The 16,365-nt window shown below is 35.8% G+C and overlaps 1 protein-coding gene across 4 annotated transcripts in view; it reads right to left on the bottom strand.

Annotated features, from left to right (window-relative positions):
• Positions 1 to 16,365, bottom strand: part of USP22 (ubiquitin specific peptidase 22) — a 51,759-nt gene that overhangs the window by 30,899 nt on the left and 4,495 nt on the right. For 3 of the 4 annotated variants that reach the window (XM_081965459.1, XM_081965461.1, XM_081965460.1), the window contains exons 2-4: positions 8,602 to 8,734; positions 2,798 to 2,911; positions 2,289 to 2,333 (exon numbers count right to left, since the gene is read on the bottom strand). In XM_081965459.1, the coding sequence (XP_081821585.1) occupies positions 2,289 to 2,333; positions 2,798 to 2,911; positions 8,602 to 8,734 (292 nt within the window). Of the gene's footprint in view, positions 1 to 2,288; positions 2,334 to 2,797; positions 2,912 to 7,876; positions 7,928 to 8,601; positions 8,735 to 16,365 lie in introns of those variants that run through there. The other variant, XM_081965462.1, reaches the window with a different exon arrangement.

Genomic DNA, 16,365 nt, shown 5'->3' with positions numbered 1-16,365 from the left:
GCTCCTGAGTCTGGCAAGTCTGTTTTTAAGAGTGCACAGCTTCAAAGGAGAATATGAAAGGAAAGGTAGCTATTCTACTGGGCAATTACTGTACATATCCACTGAGTATAAGCAGCTCTTTGGACTCTGGTTGTAAGTTTTAGTTAACAAGGTGATGCTGAAAAACAGATGACTGTTATTTGTCTATGAGAACGTGTGTGTATATATCTACATGTATGCAGGTGTGTGTATGGCATGCACACTCTGGGTATGAATTTGCCTGGAAGAGATAACTATTTGAAGAAAGGGGAGAAATGCGTCATCTTGGTAGCTTTCTGAGTCTAATTATTATAATCAGAGATGTTAGTAAAACAGATTAATAAAATGATACCCATTGGGCATTTAAAATTTCAATTTGATACACCAACACTGCAATTGTATATGTGACTATGCAAATTAGAGATACACGATCTTATAAATAAATGATAAAATATTCCACAATCTCACACACACACCCCAAAAAAGAGGAGGGGGATTACTCTTCACCTCAAATAACAAGAATCTCCTGTGCTTTTATATTACTATGGAGCTAATATTCTAACCACCAAAAGGAAAATATACCTTACAGGAAATAAAGCTAAAGTAGATTTCCATGAAGGATTGGGTTGAGTAACTATAAACAAATACAATATAAAGTCTTCATTTGCAAAGAAGAACGAGGCACTGTAACCGTGACAGATAAAAAGACTCAGCTGGGGTCTTTTTAGCAAAACTTTTCAAAAATTGAGCTTTTACAAGAAACCTACTGGCTCTTTCAAAGGACCAGTGCTTTAATTTTTGAAATCTTATAAAAGTAGAATGCAGAAACAACTGGCATGAAGGGAAGTACTTAGCACAAATCAACCAGAGGGGTGGATTAAAGAAGATCTCAAGAAATTATATCCACTCTGCACAGTAAGCATGTATTAGACATGGCATATCAAGATGAATTTGCGTACATGTTTGTTTGGATTAGTGCTAATGGCAGAAACAAGATTCGGTAAGTAAGGAGCAAACAATAAAGGCACATTGTTAAATACATAGACAAATATTTACAGGACAAGGACTTACATAATTATCAACTATTTATTTTAATGAGGAAGAAAAAGGTTTCATTCAACTTTAGATATATGTCGCCTCTAATGGTTAAAACAGCCCTCCCAGCCATCAAAAGGGCTGCAAGTTGAAAAGGCTTCCTGTAAAATGCTTCGTTTTCAGGGGTGGGCTGCTACGGATTTGCCCAGGTTCAGGAGAACCCATAGCATGTTATGGATGGTTCAGAGAACCTCCAAATCCCACCCCTGGCTGGTCCCTCCCACCCTGCCCCTCCCAGGAGTCTCCACACAGTCCATTTTGGATGTGAGGTAAGAGCAGTGTCAGTTTTGGAAGCCATTTCAAGCCATTCACTCCCAGACCCACGTGGAGGCTTGGGGAGGGGGAAAAACAGGCTTCCCTGAAGTTCCAGAAGGCCGGAAACAGGCCTCCGGAGCCCGGGAGAAGCAGTTTTTGCCCTCCCAGAGGCTCGAGGAAAGCCTCTGGAGTCTGGGGAAGGCGAAAACACCCACACACCCCTGCTGTGGTGCAGGAGGCCAACTAGGCCCCACCCAACATGGCCACACCCTCCCAGCAACCAGGCAGAAAACCCATTGCTGAAATTTTTGAAGCCCACCCTTGCTTGTTTTTCTAGAGAAACATATATAGCAAACTGAGGGCTCACTCTCAAGTATTGGAGGTATCACTGCCAGATTTCAGCAAAAGAGCTGTTTGCGTCTGAATTAATAAGCACAACTTGGCATTGATAAGGGGTTACTTGATTGTCATGTAGAGGAAGTTTAATGGTACTTTGCCAAGTCTTTGGTGACATCGTTTTCTTGTTCCAAGACTATCTTAGAATGATCCACTATCCCTCCCTCTCTTCCTTTGGTTGAGCTACTTTAAAAATAAGATTTAAAATGCCAATTGAGAATGATGAACAATGCCGTGGCAACGTGCATACCTATTTTTAACAGCCACCTAAAAATGGTGCAATTCCTTCTAGATAGACGGGATATATATTTTTTAAAAAATCTTTAATTGCTGTGAAGGAAGAATATTTTGGAGCAGCAACTCAGCTACAGGAAGGTCCTCCGGAATGTCTTATTTCCTGGCTCACAAAATGCATTCTTTACAATAGGAAAGCATTACAAATTCTGTCTCTTGCTGAAAAATGGCAGGTAATCAGTAAAAGGGACGCTTGCTAGTGAAATCTGTCGCCAGCTCACACTTCTTACCTGTCATTGTACACTGGTAGTGAGAAATCATTGTTGGGGTGAAGGCTAAAAAAGAAAAGAATTAGGGAAAGAAAACTGAATAAAACAAATGTGTGTACATATATTTGTGTGTTAATATCTACATATATACATACTGTATGTGCAAACAAAGTGACATTTTTGTTAAGCTGGCACAGTAACTGCCTAGGGAAAGCGTGGCATTTTGTATGAAAAATATAAAATTTTGTCTACTATGTTCCAAAAAGATCTGAATACTCTGCTTTATCGTTAACTCTGCACAATCACAAGGGAAAAATGTATTTTACTGAAATATTCTTCCTAAATTTAGTTTGGCTATGCTTTCTCGTGATGTGTTGAGTTTAACTCCTGAAGAGAAATAATCTCTATATTTCTCTCTCCCCCAAAACTTTCGTTAAAAGTTTTCTTATTTTTCTTTTAGAAGAATAAAAGGGCCAGGTATGACTTGAAATGAAAACTTCTTTCAAGCAGATACTTAAAGAAAACCAAACCTTGTAGTTTCCAAGCTTTCCGCTGTTCTTCTTTGGCAATTTGTTCCATATCTTTGTCATATATGTAATCTTGACACATAAAGCAGTATATACCCCCATACAAAAGGTCTATGGCTGCAGAGGGAGAAGGAATGAAGAAAAAGAAACATTTTTTTAAAAAAAATATTAAGACAATAAAGAGTTGTCTATAATTAATCTCTCCTTATTAGCAACTTGGACTATTGTCACATGACAAATGTTATGGCTTTTATATGTCTATTGCCAAGCCTCAGACAAGCAGCAACAGTTAAAAATCTTCCTGATTAAATTATCACAGATTCCAAGATACTGTATGAATCTCCGACACAACCAATGATATGAAAATATTTCTCAGCAGCCGAGGCACAGCTCCACATTCCCTGTGAAAATCGATTCTATATTACTGTTTATGTTCATCAGCCTGCAGAGAGTAAGAATAAGCAGAGAAACATCTATAGAATTATTTTGTGCTTGGACATACCTTTTCTGCAAGCCTCAAAAAATTCCATCGTGTTAAGGAAAGATAGAAATTGCGGATTGTACTGTTTCTGAGCAATGTGAGAGAGCTAAATCTCAAATTTCTAAAAGCGAATTTTAAATCAAGAATTATCTGATATGAATTATCTGAATGGTACACATGCTAGATCTACAAACCCATGCAATTTTAGGAATAGATCAAGGCTAGCAATAAGCTTCAAAATGTGTTGCCTATGTATTCTTATAATCAATGGAGCTTCAATTTGACAATGAGCTATGTTATCTTTTAATACAAAGAAAACTGAAATTTATTTTCACCAGGAAAAGCCTTCTAAAGAAGACTAAATTTTAAAATAAGATTAACAACCCCCTTTACAATGAGGATATATCTATTTTCCTTGTTTAACAATTAAGTTACACGTGATTGGAAGAGTAGATTGATTTAACCCATACAACTCTGATCTTGTAACATTTCCATATTCTAACTTAACTAAGTCTGATGTTCTACTAAGTCATACCAAACTCAGAACAAAGATTTCAAAACTCTTAGGTTAAATTGCTGCTTAATACTGTTCTATCACAATTTACAAACAAATGTTCTAGTTCATTGCTGAAATTGAAATAATTAGCTCCACTAGATTAAACTGAAAATCCAAACATTAGATAAAGGATTTTTTTTAAATAAAAGTAGTTCCCATCATTAATTGGCAGATTTACTAATGGATCTGAAAAAGGGTCAAGGACACCCATGTCCCATAGCATGTTAAAAGGTATTTGCGTAGACTTTTTATTTGAAAAGGAGGTTCACCCAATAACTGGGCTTCAATATTAAAGCAATTTTTTAAAAATACAATCTTTGTGTGTCCCAAGTTGGGATTGCTTATAATGCCTTGGTAAGGCCACACTTGGAATACTGCATTCAGTTCTGGTCGCCACGATGTAAAAAAGATGTGGAGACTCTAGAAAGAGTGCAGAGAAGAGCAACAAAGATGATTAGGGGACTGGAGACTAAAACATATGAAGAACGGTTGCAGGAACTGGGTATGTTTAGCTTAAGAGAAAGAAGGACTAGGGGAGACATGATAGCATTATTCCAATATCTCAGAGGTTGCCACAAAGAAGAGGGAGTCAAACTATTCTCCAAAGCACCTGAGGGTAGAACAAGAAGCAATGGGTGGAAACTAATCAAGGAGAGAAGCAACTTAGAACTGAGGAGAAATTTCCTGACAGTGAGAACAATTAATCAGTGGAACAGCTTGCCTCCAGAAGTTGTGAATGCCCCAACACTGGAAGTCTTTAAGAAGATGTTGGATAGCTATTTGTCTGAAACGGTATAGGGTTTCCTGCCTAGGCAGGGGGTTGGACTAGAAGACCTCCAAGGTCCCTTCCAACTCTACTATTGTATTGTATTGTATTGTATTGCTTTTTCTTACAAAATAACTTATGCACACTAGCGTTAACAGGTAAAGCTGTTCATTGATGTAAAAGATGAATGAGAAGGTTTGTTTATCTTAATTTCATACACATACATTCCTTTCTCTTCATATAACAAGAAAATGGGAATGATTTTTAAAATAAAAAGCATCAGTTTTAACTATAGCATAGAATGCAGGTCTTGTTTATATAACCCATCCAAGTTAACTGTTGCTATAGCAATATAATGGGTGGATGAATGTCAAGAGCCTTACAATATGATTATCTGAATGTTATACTCTAAAATAAAGCTTCAGTGTTGTTAAAAATGAAGCATTTCTTATAGATCTTAATGTATGTTCTACTCTGCAACCTGGCTACAAATCAAAGTAATTTTGCAATAATATTTAAGAGTAAATAAACAAAAGACAGCAGTGTCGGTTATCCCAAAACTCTCTAGTTATAAAAATGGTGTAACTGACATTTGAAAATTGAGTGCAAAAAAATCATTTTCATGAAGATTTTGATAAAAATATAAAATAGCAGAACAGATTCTATTACACATCCACCATCAAATCACACAATCCCTGTTCATTGACAAGTTTTCCCTTTTGTACTTATGTATTTTTGTTTCTTTATATTTGTATAAAGGCCTTATACAAATCATCCAGGATAATCAGCCTAATTTGCATCAAACGAGATGTTTTAGCAGTGATTAAACTATTTTATTAATCCATATCCTGGAAGCAACCACTGAGATGGCTTCTTATGGTAGCCTATACATAACAGACCCATCACTGACAGTCTGCTTATGCTCTTTCCATTCCACCCTGGCCTCACTTATCCAGCCTATTTACCAGGAATGAGAATACCCATAACTCAGTTCCTTAACCAGAAAGATTTACAGTTTACACTCTAAAAGTCATCTGGATGCTGAAATGCAGATTTTGAAAAGTCTACTGTGAGACAGATTTTGCAAGACTGAGCTATCTACGTTGTATGATTAATATATTAAACAAATTGAGATTTTTTAAAAAATGAAAATAATGGTGGATTCCTACACTAGTATGCCTACAGGTGGTGCACACTTAACAACGATTCGTTCAGTGGCTGTTCAAAGTTATGACAGCCCTGAACAAATGGTAAGAAATTGTAGCTATTTTGCAACTGTCACAGTTGGGTAGAGACTGGAATCTTAATTTCCCAAATCAAAATTTAGCATCCTTGCCTTTGCACCTGTTCAAAACAGGTAAAGGGATTTTGACCTAGGTTCATTTGCTGCCATATGGTTACGAGATTGTAAGAGTTGCTAAGTTCTGAAATATGGGCAAAGTTCCTTCAGGGTTCAAGATTCTTACTATTGGCAAATTTATGCCCTGCTGAAATATATGGAAGCTACCTGGCCTGCTTTTCCAAAGGAGCAATAAAGGCGTAGCTTATGAGCTCAATTTTCTTCTCCTTTTTTTGATTTCAAAAAAGAGTTTGAAAAGAGTAGAGTTCATCTGTATTGGATAGGTAAACCTCTGAAGAAGACAAACTTGTTTTTGACATTGAACCATAAATAATATCTTCCTTAGTTCAAGGGATAATGGAGCAAGGGCTACCACAGTCAGAAAAAACTGTAGATTATTTACTGCAAGGTTCAATACCAGCCAAATTAACCATGTGGAAAAAGACAGAACACAATTCAGAATATAAAAATGTGAAGTCAATGCTTATGGCTATGAAAGGAGGTTGTCAGTGACAAGCCCTGTAAAACATGGTGGCAAATCCTTCAAATGTTCACTCCTTCCTTCTTGGACTCTGGGTGCAAAAAGTGCAAATACTTCATTTTGCAAATATATATATATATATATATATATAGCTGCTTTTGCTAATGATGTGCATTTGGGTCTCTGGAGTTTGAATTTCTCTTTGTCTCCATGGAGACTGCTGTTAGCTAAGCAGAGTCACTAAGAGCTTCAAGAAGAAATTTCGTTCATTCTGGTATGTGCCCAGCTGAGAATGAACTGGAAGCAGAGCTGAGCAATAGTGATTTTGTATTTGGGGCAGTGGTGGGTTTCAAAAATTTTTAGAACCTCTTCTGTAGGTGTGGCCTGCTTTATGCGAGTGGCTTGCCGGCCATGTGACTGGGTGGGAGTGGCTTGCCAGCCATGTGACCGGGTGGGCGTGGCCAACTTATAAAATGTGGTGAAACTCACTTAACAACGCTCTTGCTTAGCAACCAAAATGTTGGCTCGGGAACTCTGGCATTGAAGTGTGCAAGTCTTAAAGCTGTCAAGTTACAAGACCCTTGCACCCCTAATCCTTTAGAAAAAAACTCCCAGGGGTGTTCAAACTTGACAGCTTTAAGACTTGTGGACTTCAACTCCCAGAATTCCTCCTCTCGCTCTTCATCTTGATGATGTGTGGACAGGCGGGGGGAGGGCGCTGGAACCGGTTCTAAATGGCACTGTAGATTTGTGGAACCTCTTCTATAGAAGAGGTTAGAACTGGCAGCAACCCACCCCTGATTTGGGGTGATGTTTTGCAACCACTGCTGTCAGAGAGAACGGATAGTCCTCGACTTACGACCACAATGCAGCCCAAAATTTCTATTGCTAAGCGAAACATTTAAGTGAATTCTGTCTCATTTTACAACCCAACCTGCCACAGTTTTTAAGTGAATCACTGCAGTTGCTTAGTTAGTAACATGGTTGTTAAGTGAATCTGACTTCCTCATTGAGTTTGCTTGTCAGAAGGGGATCACATGACCCCGGGATACTGCAACTGTCAGAAATAGGAATCAGTTGCCAATTGTCTGAATTTTCATCATGTGACCACAATGATCATGTGAAAAATGGTCAAAAGTCACTTTTTACAGTGTGATCTTAGCTTTGAACGGTCACTAAATGGACTCTTGTAAGTGGAGGACTACCTGTAACTGCCTGGAGCCAAAGGGCAGCGGTGATGGTAGCAGCAACAGCCACATTGCAGTAAGTAGATAGTGGCTGCCATTGCAAGCATTACTGGATTTACTCTTCAAAACAGAAGTATTTGACCCTATCTGTGAACAATTCAGGCTTCTTGGCTTCTAAGAGTTTCCAGATTGATATAAAAAATAAAAGGAATTATATATAATTGCTTAAACAGTAGGGCATTTACATAGACATGGATAAGAAGATGACATACTGTTGGCTGAATCCTATCAGGCTGAGCATCTGCCAATCCAGGGAGATGAGGCTAACAAAGTAAATACACAACAGTAAAAAGAAACCTACAAAGAGGTTCTACAGCTAAATGTCTATTTCAGTCAAAATACAGCAGTTATAAAATATGTAAATCATAGATGGGTTAAAGAAAACCTTGAAAGCTCTGAAGTGAACTCAATAAAAAAATGTGTATCTCTACAAATAAATGAAATTTTGGATGTTAAAAGAGTCTGAAACTATCTAAGGTTAAGGCCACTTGACTTCAGACAAAAAAATTGCAGCATTTAATAAATATTGAAATCCCATTCAAATAAAGAATTGTGTTTCGTTTCCCTATTTTCGGTTAAAATGATGAACTCTTCAGCTATGAATCCCCAGGAATCGCAAGCTTTTCTTTAATTTCAGATTTTATAACAGTAGAGAACATAAAAATGAGAAACTGTAACTTTTATTTCTATTAGCCTGCTCTTTGGTTATTTATAACATATTTAGCCTCAATTAATCATGGTCAGAATTACAGGGTAACTTCAATATTAATAAATAAAAAAAACACCCTCCTGCCTGGATTATATGCAATATTCTCTCTAGCCAGAAAAGACAACCTGTCTGAATTTATTCAATCTAACTGCAGGATTTTCCATATTGTAAAGCTCATGCCTTCATAAACAAATAATTTTAATGCAAGAATCCAGGATAATTACTTACCTAAGTTGTGTCGCTTTGCCTTTGCGTGCTCGTGAATATGTTTCTTTGTAAAACAGCCAAAGAAGACACAGTACAGGCAAGAATGAAGTCTGTTCAGATGGGCACCGCACATATGACAGATGCACGACTTTGCCTAAAATATAAACAAGATGTTTATTAAAAGCAGCAAACATTGCATCATTTTTCCAATCTACAACCAGGCTTCAATTTGAACTTTAAGGTTAGATATTATTTATATTTTTTAATACTAAAACAAAACCAGAAGGGATTGTGAATTCAATTCCATTTCAAAAATGTCGGGTCAAGAACTTGGTATGTTTAGATAGGGAGAAAGGCTGTCCCTCGACTGCCACACAGCCTTTTGTACCACTCGTTCTTTTGATCCTGACTTTCTGCTGTGACATAGCTATTTTGTAGTCCTTCTGTTTCCATTGCCACTGTTTATTGGCGGGAGGGCAATGGCATCCTTCCTCTTAATGCTGGTTTGTGAGAAAGACAAGAAAACTCATATCCTGAGCATTTAGTTACTAATAAATTGGGGGTAATGATGATGACAAAGAAAAAAAAATCTGCAGTATCACATCCTGGCTTTGACTTATGTGGCCCAAAGAAGAACAACTCCCACCCCCTTTTTCAGCAGCTGCAAGCAAAAGTAAAAAGTACTGTACACATATATTTTTATTAAAAATGTAAGGAAAAGGAAAACTTCCTTTTAACTTTATGCAGCCACAGGCATGCACAACCACACATATACAGTAGATGGATGAAGTAGGGATAACAGCATAAAGATCATAAACAGTGCCTTAAACATCAATGCTCCCTAAAATTCCAGATGCAGAGATTCTCAGAAGGTGGGAACAAGGATCAGAGAGCATAACATAAAAGAAAAATTGGCACAACTATAATAAACTTGAGATATATTAGCTGCAATCCTTCTTCTGTGGAATAATTTACCTCCAAATCACATTAGTTCCTATCCTATTGCTTTTTTTCCTTCTTTTTTTCAATTATGTCCAATTCTCAGAAAGCGTGGGAGAAAGTGACTGGCCCAAGCTGGATTTGCGCCTAAAACAGGACTAGAATTCTCATCCTCCCAGTTCCTAAACTGATGCCTTAACCACTACACCAAACTAGGAAGCCAATAAAAAACTTGGCCTTTAAAGAAAACCCTGAGAGAGGGATTTGGCATTTATTATTCATCAGCTGCCAGAGTTTTATTTGTAATTGTACTTGCTATTGTAAGTTGTGTTTCTTTTTTGTGATATTGTTTTGTTGTTTTAATCTTCTTACCGAAAGAAAGGAATGTAAGCCACTCGGAGTCCCTCTGGACTGGAGCACCATATAAGCCACAGTAAATTAAAAGGCTTATTGAAAGTAACGGGACTTTACCATCCTAATATTGTTATTAAGTCACAATTTTATATAAAAAGATAAATAATTAGATAAATGTTCACAATAAGCTCTTATAAAATGTTACCTAGGAGTTTTAAAATGTAGAAGTTTCTATTTCTGAAATTTAGCAGTGCTTCTTCTCACAAAACTATAGTTTTATAGGAAATATTTCTAGCCTGCAGTGCAGCACTAAATTGAGAACATTCCTCTTAGTAAATACCAACACTGTTTAGTGGTTTAACCCACTCAGATGAAGTAATATACTTATGAAGACTGTTTTGGAGGCGTCTTTGTACAGTACCATCATTAGTTGCCTTACTATAATAAGAAATCAATCACTGTTTCAAATGTCACTACCACAACTTGGTGTCCTCAAGGTAAGTTAGAACCACAAGTTGCCTTAAATTATGATAACATAAATTAGGGGTAGGGACCTGCGGATGCATATGAATTCAGCAGTTCACTTAACAAGAAATTATATCAACATCTTTGTTCTGTGCAAAAGAGAAATGAGAAATAGATGAGCCTGTGCACTTATCTGAAAATCTGCTTTATTTGCCAAGATTCAAGATTATCTTAAACGCGTTTTGAATTCATACTGAATTTCAGTTCTACTGCAGTAAAGCTATAGTAGGAATACAGCATCGTATGTTATAAACACAACAATGATACCCCCAAAAAAGGCAGAGTTCACAATTCCTAGCACTTATAAAATATTTATCAACTAAAATATGGATACAGAATATGGGGAGGAAAGTGAAGACAATTTTGCTTTATATACTCACTTTCATCATCAGATTTGCCCCAGAGAATCAAGCAATACAGGTAAAGCCTCGACTTGCAACAGTTCATTTAGTGACCATTCAAAGTTACAACAGCACTGAAAAAAGTGACTTACAGTCATTGTTTACACTTACGACTGTTGCCGTATTCCCATGGTGCCCTGATCAAAATTCAGACATTTGGAAACTGACTCGCATTTATGACAGTTGCAGTGTCCCGGGGTCACGTGATCCTCTTTTGCGACCTTCCGACAAGCAAAGCCGATGGGGAAGCCAGATTCACTTAACAACTGTGTTACTAACTTAGCAACTGTGGTGATTCACTTAACAACTGTGGCAAGGAAGGCCATAAAATGGGGAGGGGGGGAATCACTTCACAATTGTCTTGCTTAGCAACAGAAATGTTGGGCTCAATTGTGGTCATAAATCGAGGACTACCTCTATCTATAATAGGAGGATACACTTCCCAATCAATGCACTTTTTCTCAATGGTGGGGGAAAAAAGACCCATTAGCCACACCCAGTTGCAGGAGGAGCCCCAGCTAAGACACACCGTTAGGCTGTTGTGCGATGTATTAATATGGCTGCAGATTTAAATAAGGCTGAAAAGGCTGCCTGCTTGTGTATTTGAAAGGATATGTTCTGCAAAATAAGAGACAGAAAAATAGTTCGGGCTGCAGGTCCTGCTGCTTTCAGAACCATGTTTAATATACACATATTGTAGGTTGACTTTATCCTGCAATGCATCACTGCAGTAGCCAATTTTCATATGGGGAGGCGATGACTTGCAATAGCCAGTGTTATGTTCTAAAACAGATTATCAAAATTGATGACTTCATCATTTCTCTGTGTCAGCAAGTCATGACAGTGTTTTAGAATATTCTATTAACCCCAACCCTAACACTATTAAGGAATGTACCAATAGAATCTTCAGATACACCTGACTTGAATAGTAACGCAGCAGGCAAAGTAAGCAGCCTTACTTACCTAACCACTGAGTGGGATGTTCACTTAATGCTGCACATACTGCTAAAATGTTATTTACAAGATAAGATCTCACTGCAGGAAAATAGTACTTTTCCTAGGATTTGGGGAGGGCTGAAACAGAAAACGATGCTTTTAGGAGCCTGCCTATTACTTCAAGTTGCATCCTATCACTTAAATGAAATATAGATCAAACCTTTAGAAATTTACTGCATGTTTTTCAAGCAAGCAAGCAATCTCTTCAACTCTGATTTATTTAAGCACTGCAAACTCTCTGCAGGAAATGTAAATTTAATTAGCCCACATCAAAGTCAGTGCAGTGCTACTAGTGAAAATGATAACTGGAATGCAGATCTGATATGAAGTGATTTATTTGGGCAGCCCAAAAGAGCAAAAGAAAAAAAGAAAAGAGAAAAAAGGTTAATTGGTATTAGAAATTTCTTTTAAAAAGAAAAGGAAGTATGCATTTACATTGGATTAAGGTTTATTGAAGGCTTTCTACTGCATCATGCTGCCCTCAATTAGTTGAATTATCCCATTCTGACAACCTATGAAACTAGCTTTAAAAACACAAAAAGGAAACAGCAATAAATCCAAAATCTCAGTTCTTAAAACTCCATGAGGTAAGCTTCCACTTGTTGTTTTTATTACAGACTTGGGTAACATGTAACCCTACAAAGTATTAGGCTAGTGCAGTAAGGAACTGCTTTTCAATAATATAGTAGCACAGTCATGATATACGGTATGGATGAGTAACGTTGATCTATCAGGTTGTTCTCTCTGGATAAGAGGTATATAATGATGTTATAGAAACATTGCAATTGAAATAATGAAGATTAAATATGTTATACCGTACTTAGCATTGTAGTGACATTAGTCCAAATTCTGTCTTCTTTTTAACATGACTAAATATTATAATTCGTGTGAAAGAAGGAATTAAAAACAGCCATTCATTATCAGTTTCAACTTTTTATTACAATGGACACACACACCCCTATCCCACCCCCCACAAACACAACTGGACTTAGCTATACTGCATAGAACGTCTCTGTACACAGAGTGCAAACAATTGCTACAAGTCTGTCAGCTCTGCAATATGTTGATATAACTACAAATGATGTAACAAGCTGTAATGAAACATGAAGTAATAATTCTAAAGCTTATTCTTAAGGATTTATAGCCAGCCTCCTCAAACTCTCTGGAGCTGTGACTTTGATAACTATGTCCTCTGATAAAACTTTAAAAATGTCTAATGTAAATGACATTTAGGAAACCAGTTGCAATACTTTGAGTTCATTAGCAACACAAAGGGGGAACAATCTGAGGTAGTATTATTTTAGGCACATCCACTCAGACTGTCATGCATCTAAAGATGGCCAATTTCTATATTTTCAGAATGGAAATATAGAGTAACATGTAACAGTAGTTCTGCCAGAATTAACTAGCCCCCATACTTTGAATTTGTTATCTGGTTTGTGGTTCTGGGTTCCAAGTGGTTTGCTGGGTTCAGGAAAAGTTTTAAAGCAGGAATGGACCTCCTGTTGGGTGGCGAAGCATTATTTTTAATATTTTGGGGAGGTTGAATACTGTCCCATGAGTTGAGCCGCATTATATTTATGAGCAGGGTTCAGTTTTGGGAAGTTTGAGATTAACTAGGGCAAGCTTATTCTAGAAGTTACAGAACAGTTAAAAGTGCATAAATCTCCCAATTCAAGATAACAACAAAGTCTATTGTCAGTTTTCAGGTAAGAACGAACTTTAGCTACGTAGACAGAATAATTTTAAATGTTTACAGAGTTGGTAAATATATGTTTTAAATTAAGGATTATCCAGCTTTACTTCTTAGCTGCTGCTGTTATGTGATATTGTATAATGCTTTCTCTGATTGGAAATAATTAAAATCAATTTAAGAGCTAACCAGGAAGTTATTTTAAGTAATTGTTTAGTCAACCAATGCTATAGGGCCATTCGTTGGATGAAAAAGCAAGAAAGCAGAAAGGACTGGTTTTTGCTCAATTACATTGTGGGAATAGTGGCAACACACTTAAGTCTTTCATCTTGAATTTTGTATAGACCAGAAACTTTTAAGGAATTATGAAAACCGGGGATTATGACATCTGGACTATAGCAACTTCCATAACATTACTACAACAAAACAATCAATTCATTTTAACATAAATAATGATGCAGGGGAAAAATATTAATAAACAAGATACAAAGATGTCAGTCTCCCTGGTATGTAAAAGTCCCACAAAGACGTACTCCTAATTGCAGAGTTGAGCATGTAGGCCAGTGAAGAAAACCATCATTCATATATAGATATTTAAAGCACATTACAAGTAAACAAAAAATGAAACAGATGATCAAGACTCAAATAGGAATCTTGTACAGTAAAACAATCTGCTCAACAAAATGTTTCAAATAAGTTAGATGCTCTCGCCTACTTTAAAAGAAGACACTGTGGAAGACATCAATACTCATGTTTTAGATCTCAAAAAAAACAACCAATTTAAATAATTATGGCATATGCTATGGGTGTTATCTTATGTCCTAAGCAGTGATAGTACACCATTTAATGCAGATCATATCCACATGCTAGGTGGGTTATTTTTTTTCCTTCTCTCACAATGGTCAGATATCTCACCAAATAATAGTCTGTCAAATAGGAAGTTGCCTGTATCCTCACCCTACATCTACTAAATCTGATAGACTATATCTATCAACTCTATCTAATAGAAACATTCAGAACCCAGGGAACATAAAGACACCCCCCAAAATAACTACCACACAGAAAAATAGTCACTGAAAGACCTTACTCTCAATTACAGAAAAAAAGAAAAAAAGGAACACAAATTCTGAATGCTATAGGTAAATAGGTTACTTTTTACTGTAGCTTCTATAGTTACTAATTAATTCCATTTGTATTACTTTTCTAATCACACAAGTATTAATACTTACCAACTTCTTAGGCCACACTTGCGTTCCAGTAAGTTCATAACCTAATGGCTGCTATCATTTTACTAAAGATACAACTTTCTCTTATTTACTTTCTCTTACAAGAGTAGAGTAACTCCCATCTTGCCTCCAGTTGTTAAAATGTTTTATAATTGAACAATGAGGGCAGATTCTGAGTTATGCCCCAAACCTATTACCTACAATAAAGCACACAATTGAGTTACAAAAGGAATACATGCCTTTTCTCAACAGCCACACAAAGAAAACCAAGAAGACAAACTGGGCTCAGTTCTTTCATTTCAATGAGTAGGAATTAAAAATGACAAGAATGAAAACGTTCCCTTATCTCCTTTAACCAAATTAATCTGATTATACATAACAGTGAAAATCGTTTATTAGCAAGTGAAAAGAAAAAGCTGCAAACTAAGCAGAGGGCTAGAAATTTATATGAGAAAAAAAATACAAATGTGCATATATAAAGAACAGAGCTGCACTGATGCAAAAAAAAAAGGAATTATTTTGGGCAAGTACAGGTAAAGTTAACAAAGTTAAAGATGAGCTATTGCTCTAATAGTTTTTGTAATGTAAAAAACCCACCTCCTAATTCTAATGTCTAGAATACATATAAATGTATTCATATAAATAAACTCATTTGCCTGAACCTTTAAACAATTCTGAGGCAAAATTATATAACTAAAAAAATAAACATTGTCATTTAAAATCCTAAAGCTATCAGTAATGAACAGACATAACACAATCCTCAGTTCCAATTCTGCTAAGGTTTAAAGTCTCTTTAAACTTTTACTTTTAAGTATATGTTCATAATTCATCCAGTAATCCTATGGTATTTTCATACTTGATGATGAACAAACACTATGTTCCTCAGGTTAACATTACCAGTTACTTCCAATACATCAATAGAATTTAATAACAAAACCAGTTTTCTCATATGCATGATGAAAACAGTAAATGTGAAGCAGTGGTTAACAAATTCACCATATGAGGAGCAACCAACCACTGGTGAAGTATAGATATGATATTAACTGAATTTTGGAATTATTATATAAAAAGAAAAGAACAATATAGCAGCACTTTGATTTTTTGTCTACCTATCCCAAAAATTATGCCAAAAATTCAAGAATTATTATATATATATAATAATATATAATAATATATTATATATAATAATAATAATATATATATAATAATAATTATATATATATATATATATATATATATATATATATATATATATATATATATATATATATATATATATATATATATATATATATATATATATATATATATATATATATATATATATATATATATATATATAATTAGTCAGGCAAAAGGGATTTATGAGAACAAATAGAATCCAACCTATTCTGAAGTACAAAGAAATCATATAAATTTTATCTCTCTTTGGGTTCCAAACTTAGGGTGTCAGCTCTAGATACTAATCTGGACATCCCTACATGGCAATGTAGCTAGAGTTAAAATAAAATGAATATTTTACATGAAGAGGGTGCTGGAATAGAAAAGGCTGTTACGATTTCTTGCTTGTTTAGAATTTGCCTAAGATTACCAGCTATATATATAAAAGAAAACAATGTGATGAACTTATAATAATAGTACACAATCAATT

Source organism: Natrix helvetica (assembly GCF_964273705.1).
Source record: "Natrix helvetica genome assembly, chromosome: 13".
In the NCBI taxonomy this organism is placed as follows: Eukaryota; Metazoa; Chordata; class Lepidosauria; order Squamata; family Natricidae; genus Natrix; species Natrix helvetica.
Note: the sequence above shows the minus strand (reverse complement) of the source record. Positions and strands in the feature narration are given on the sequence as shown.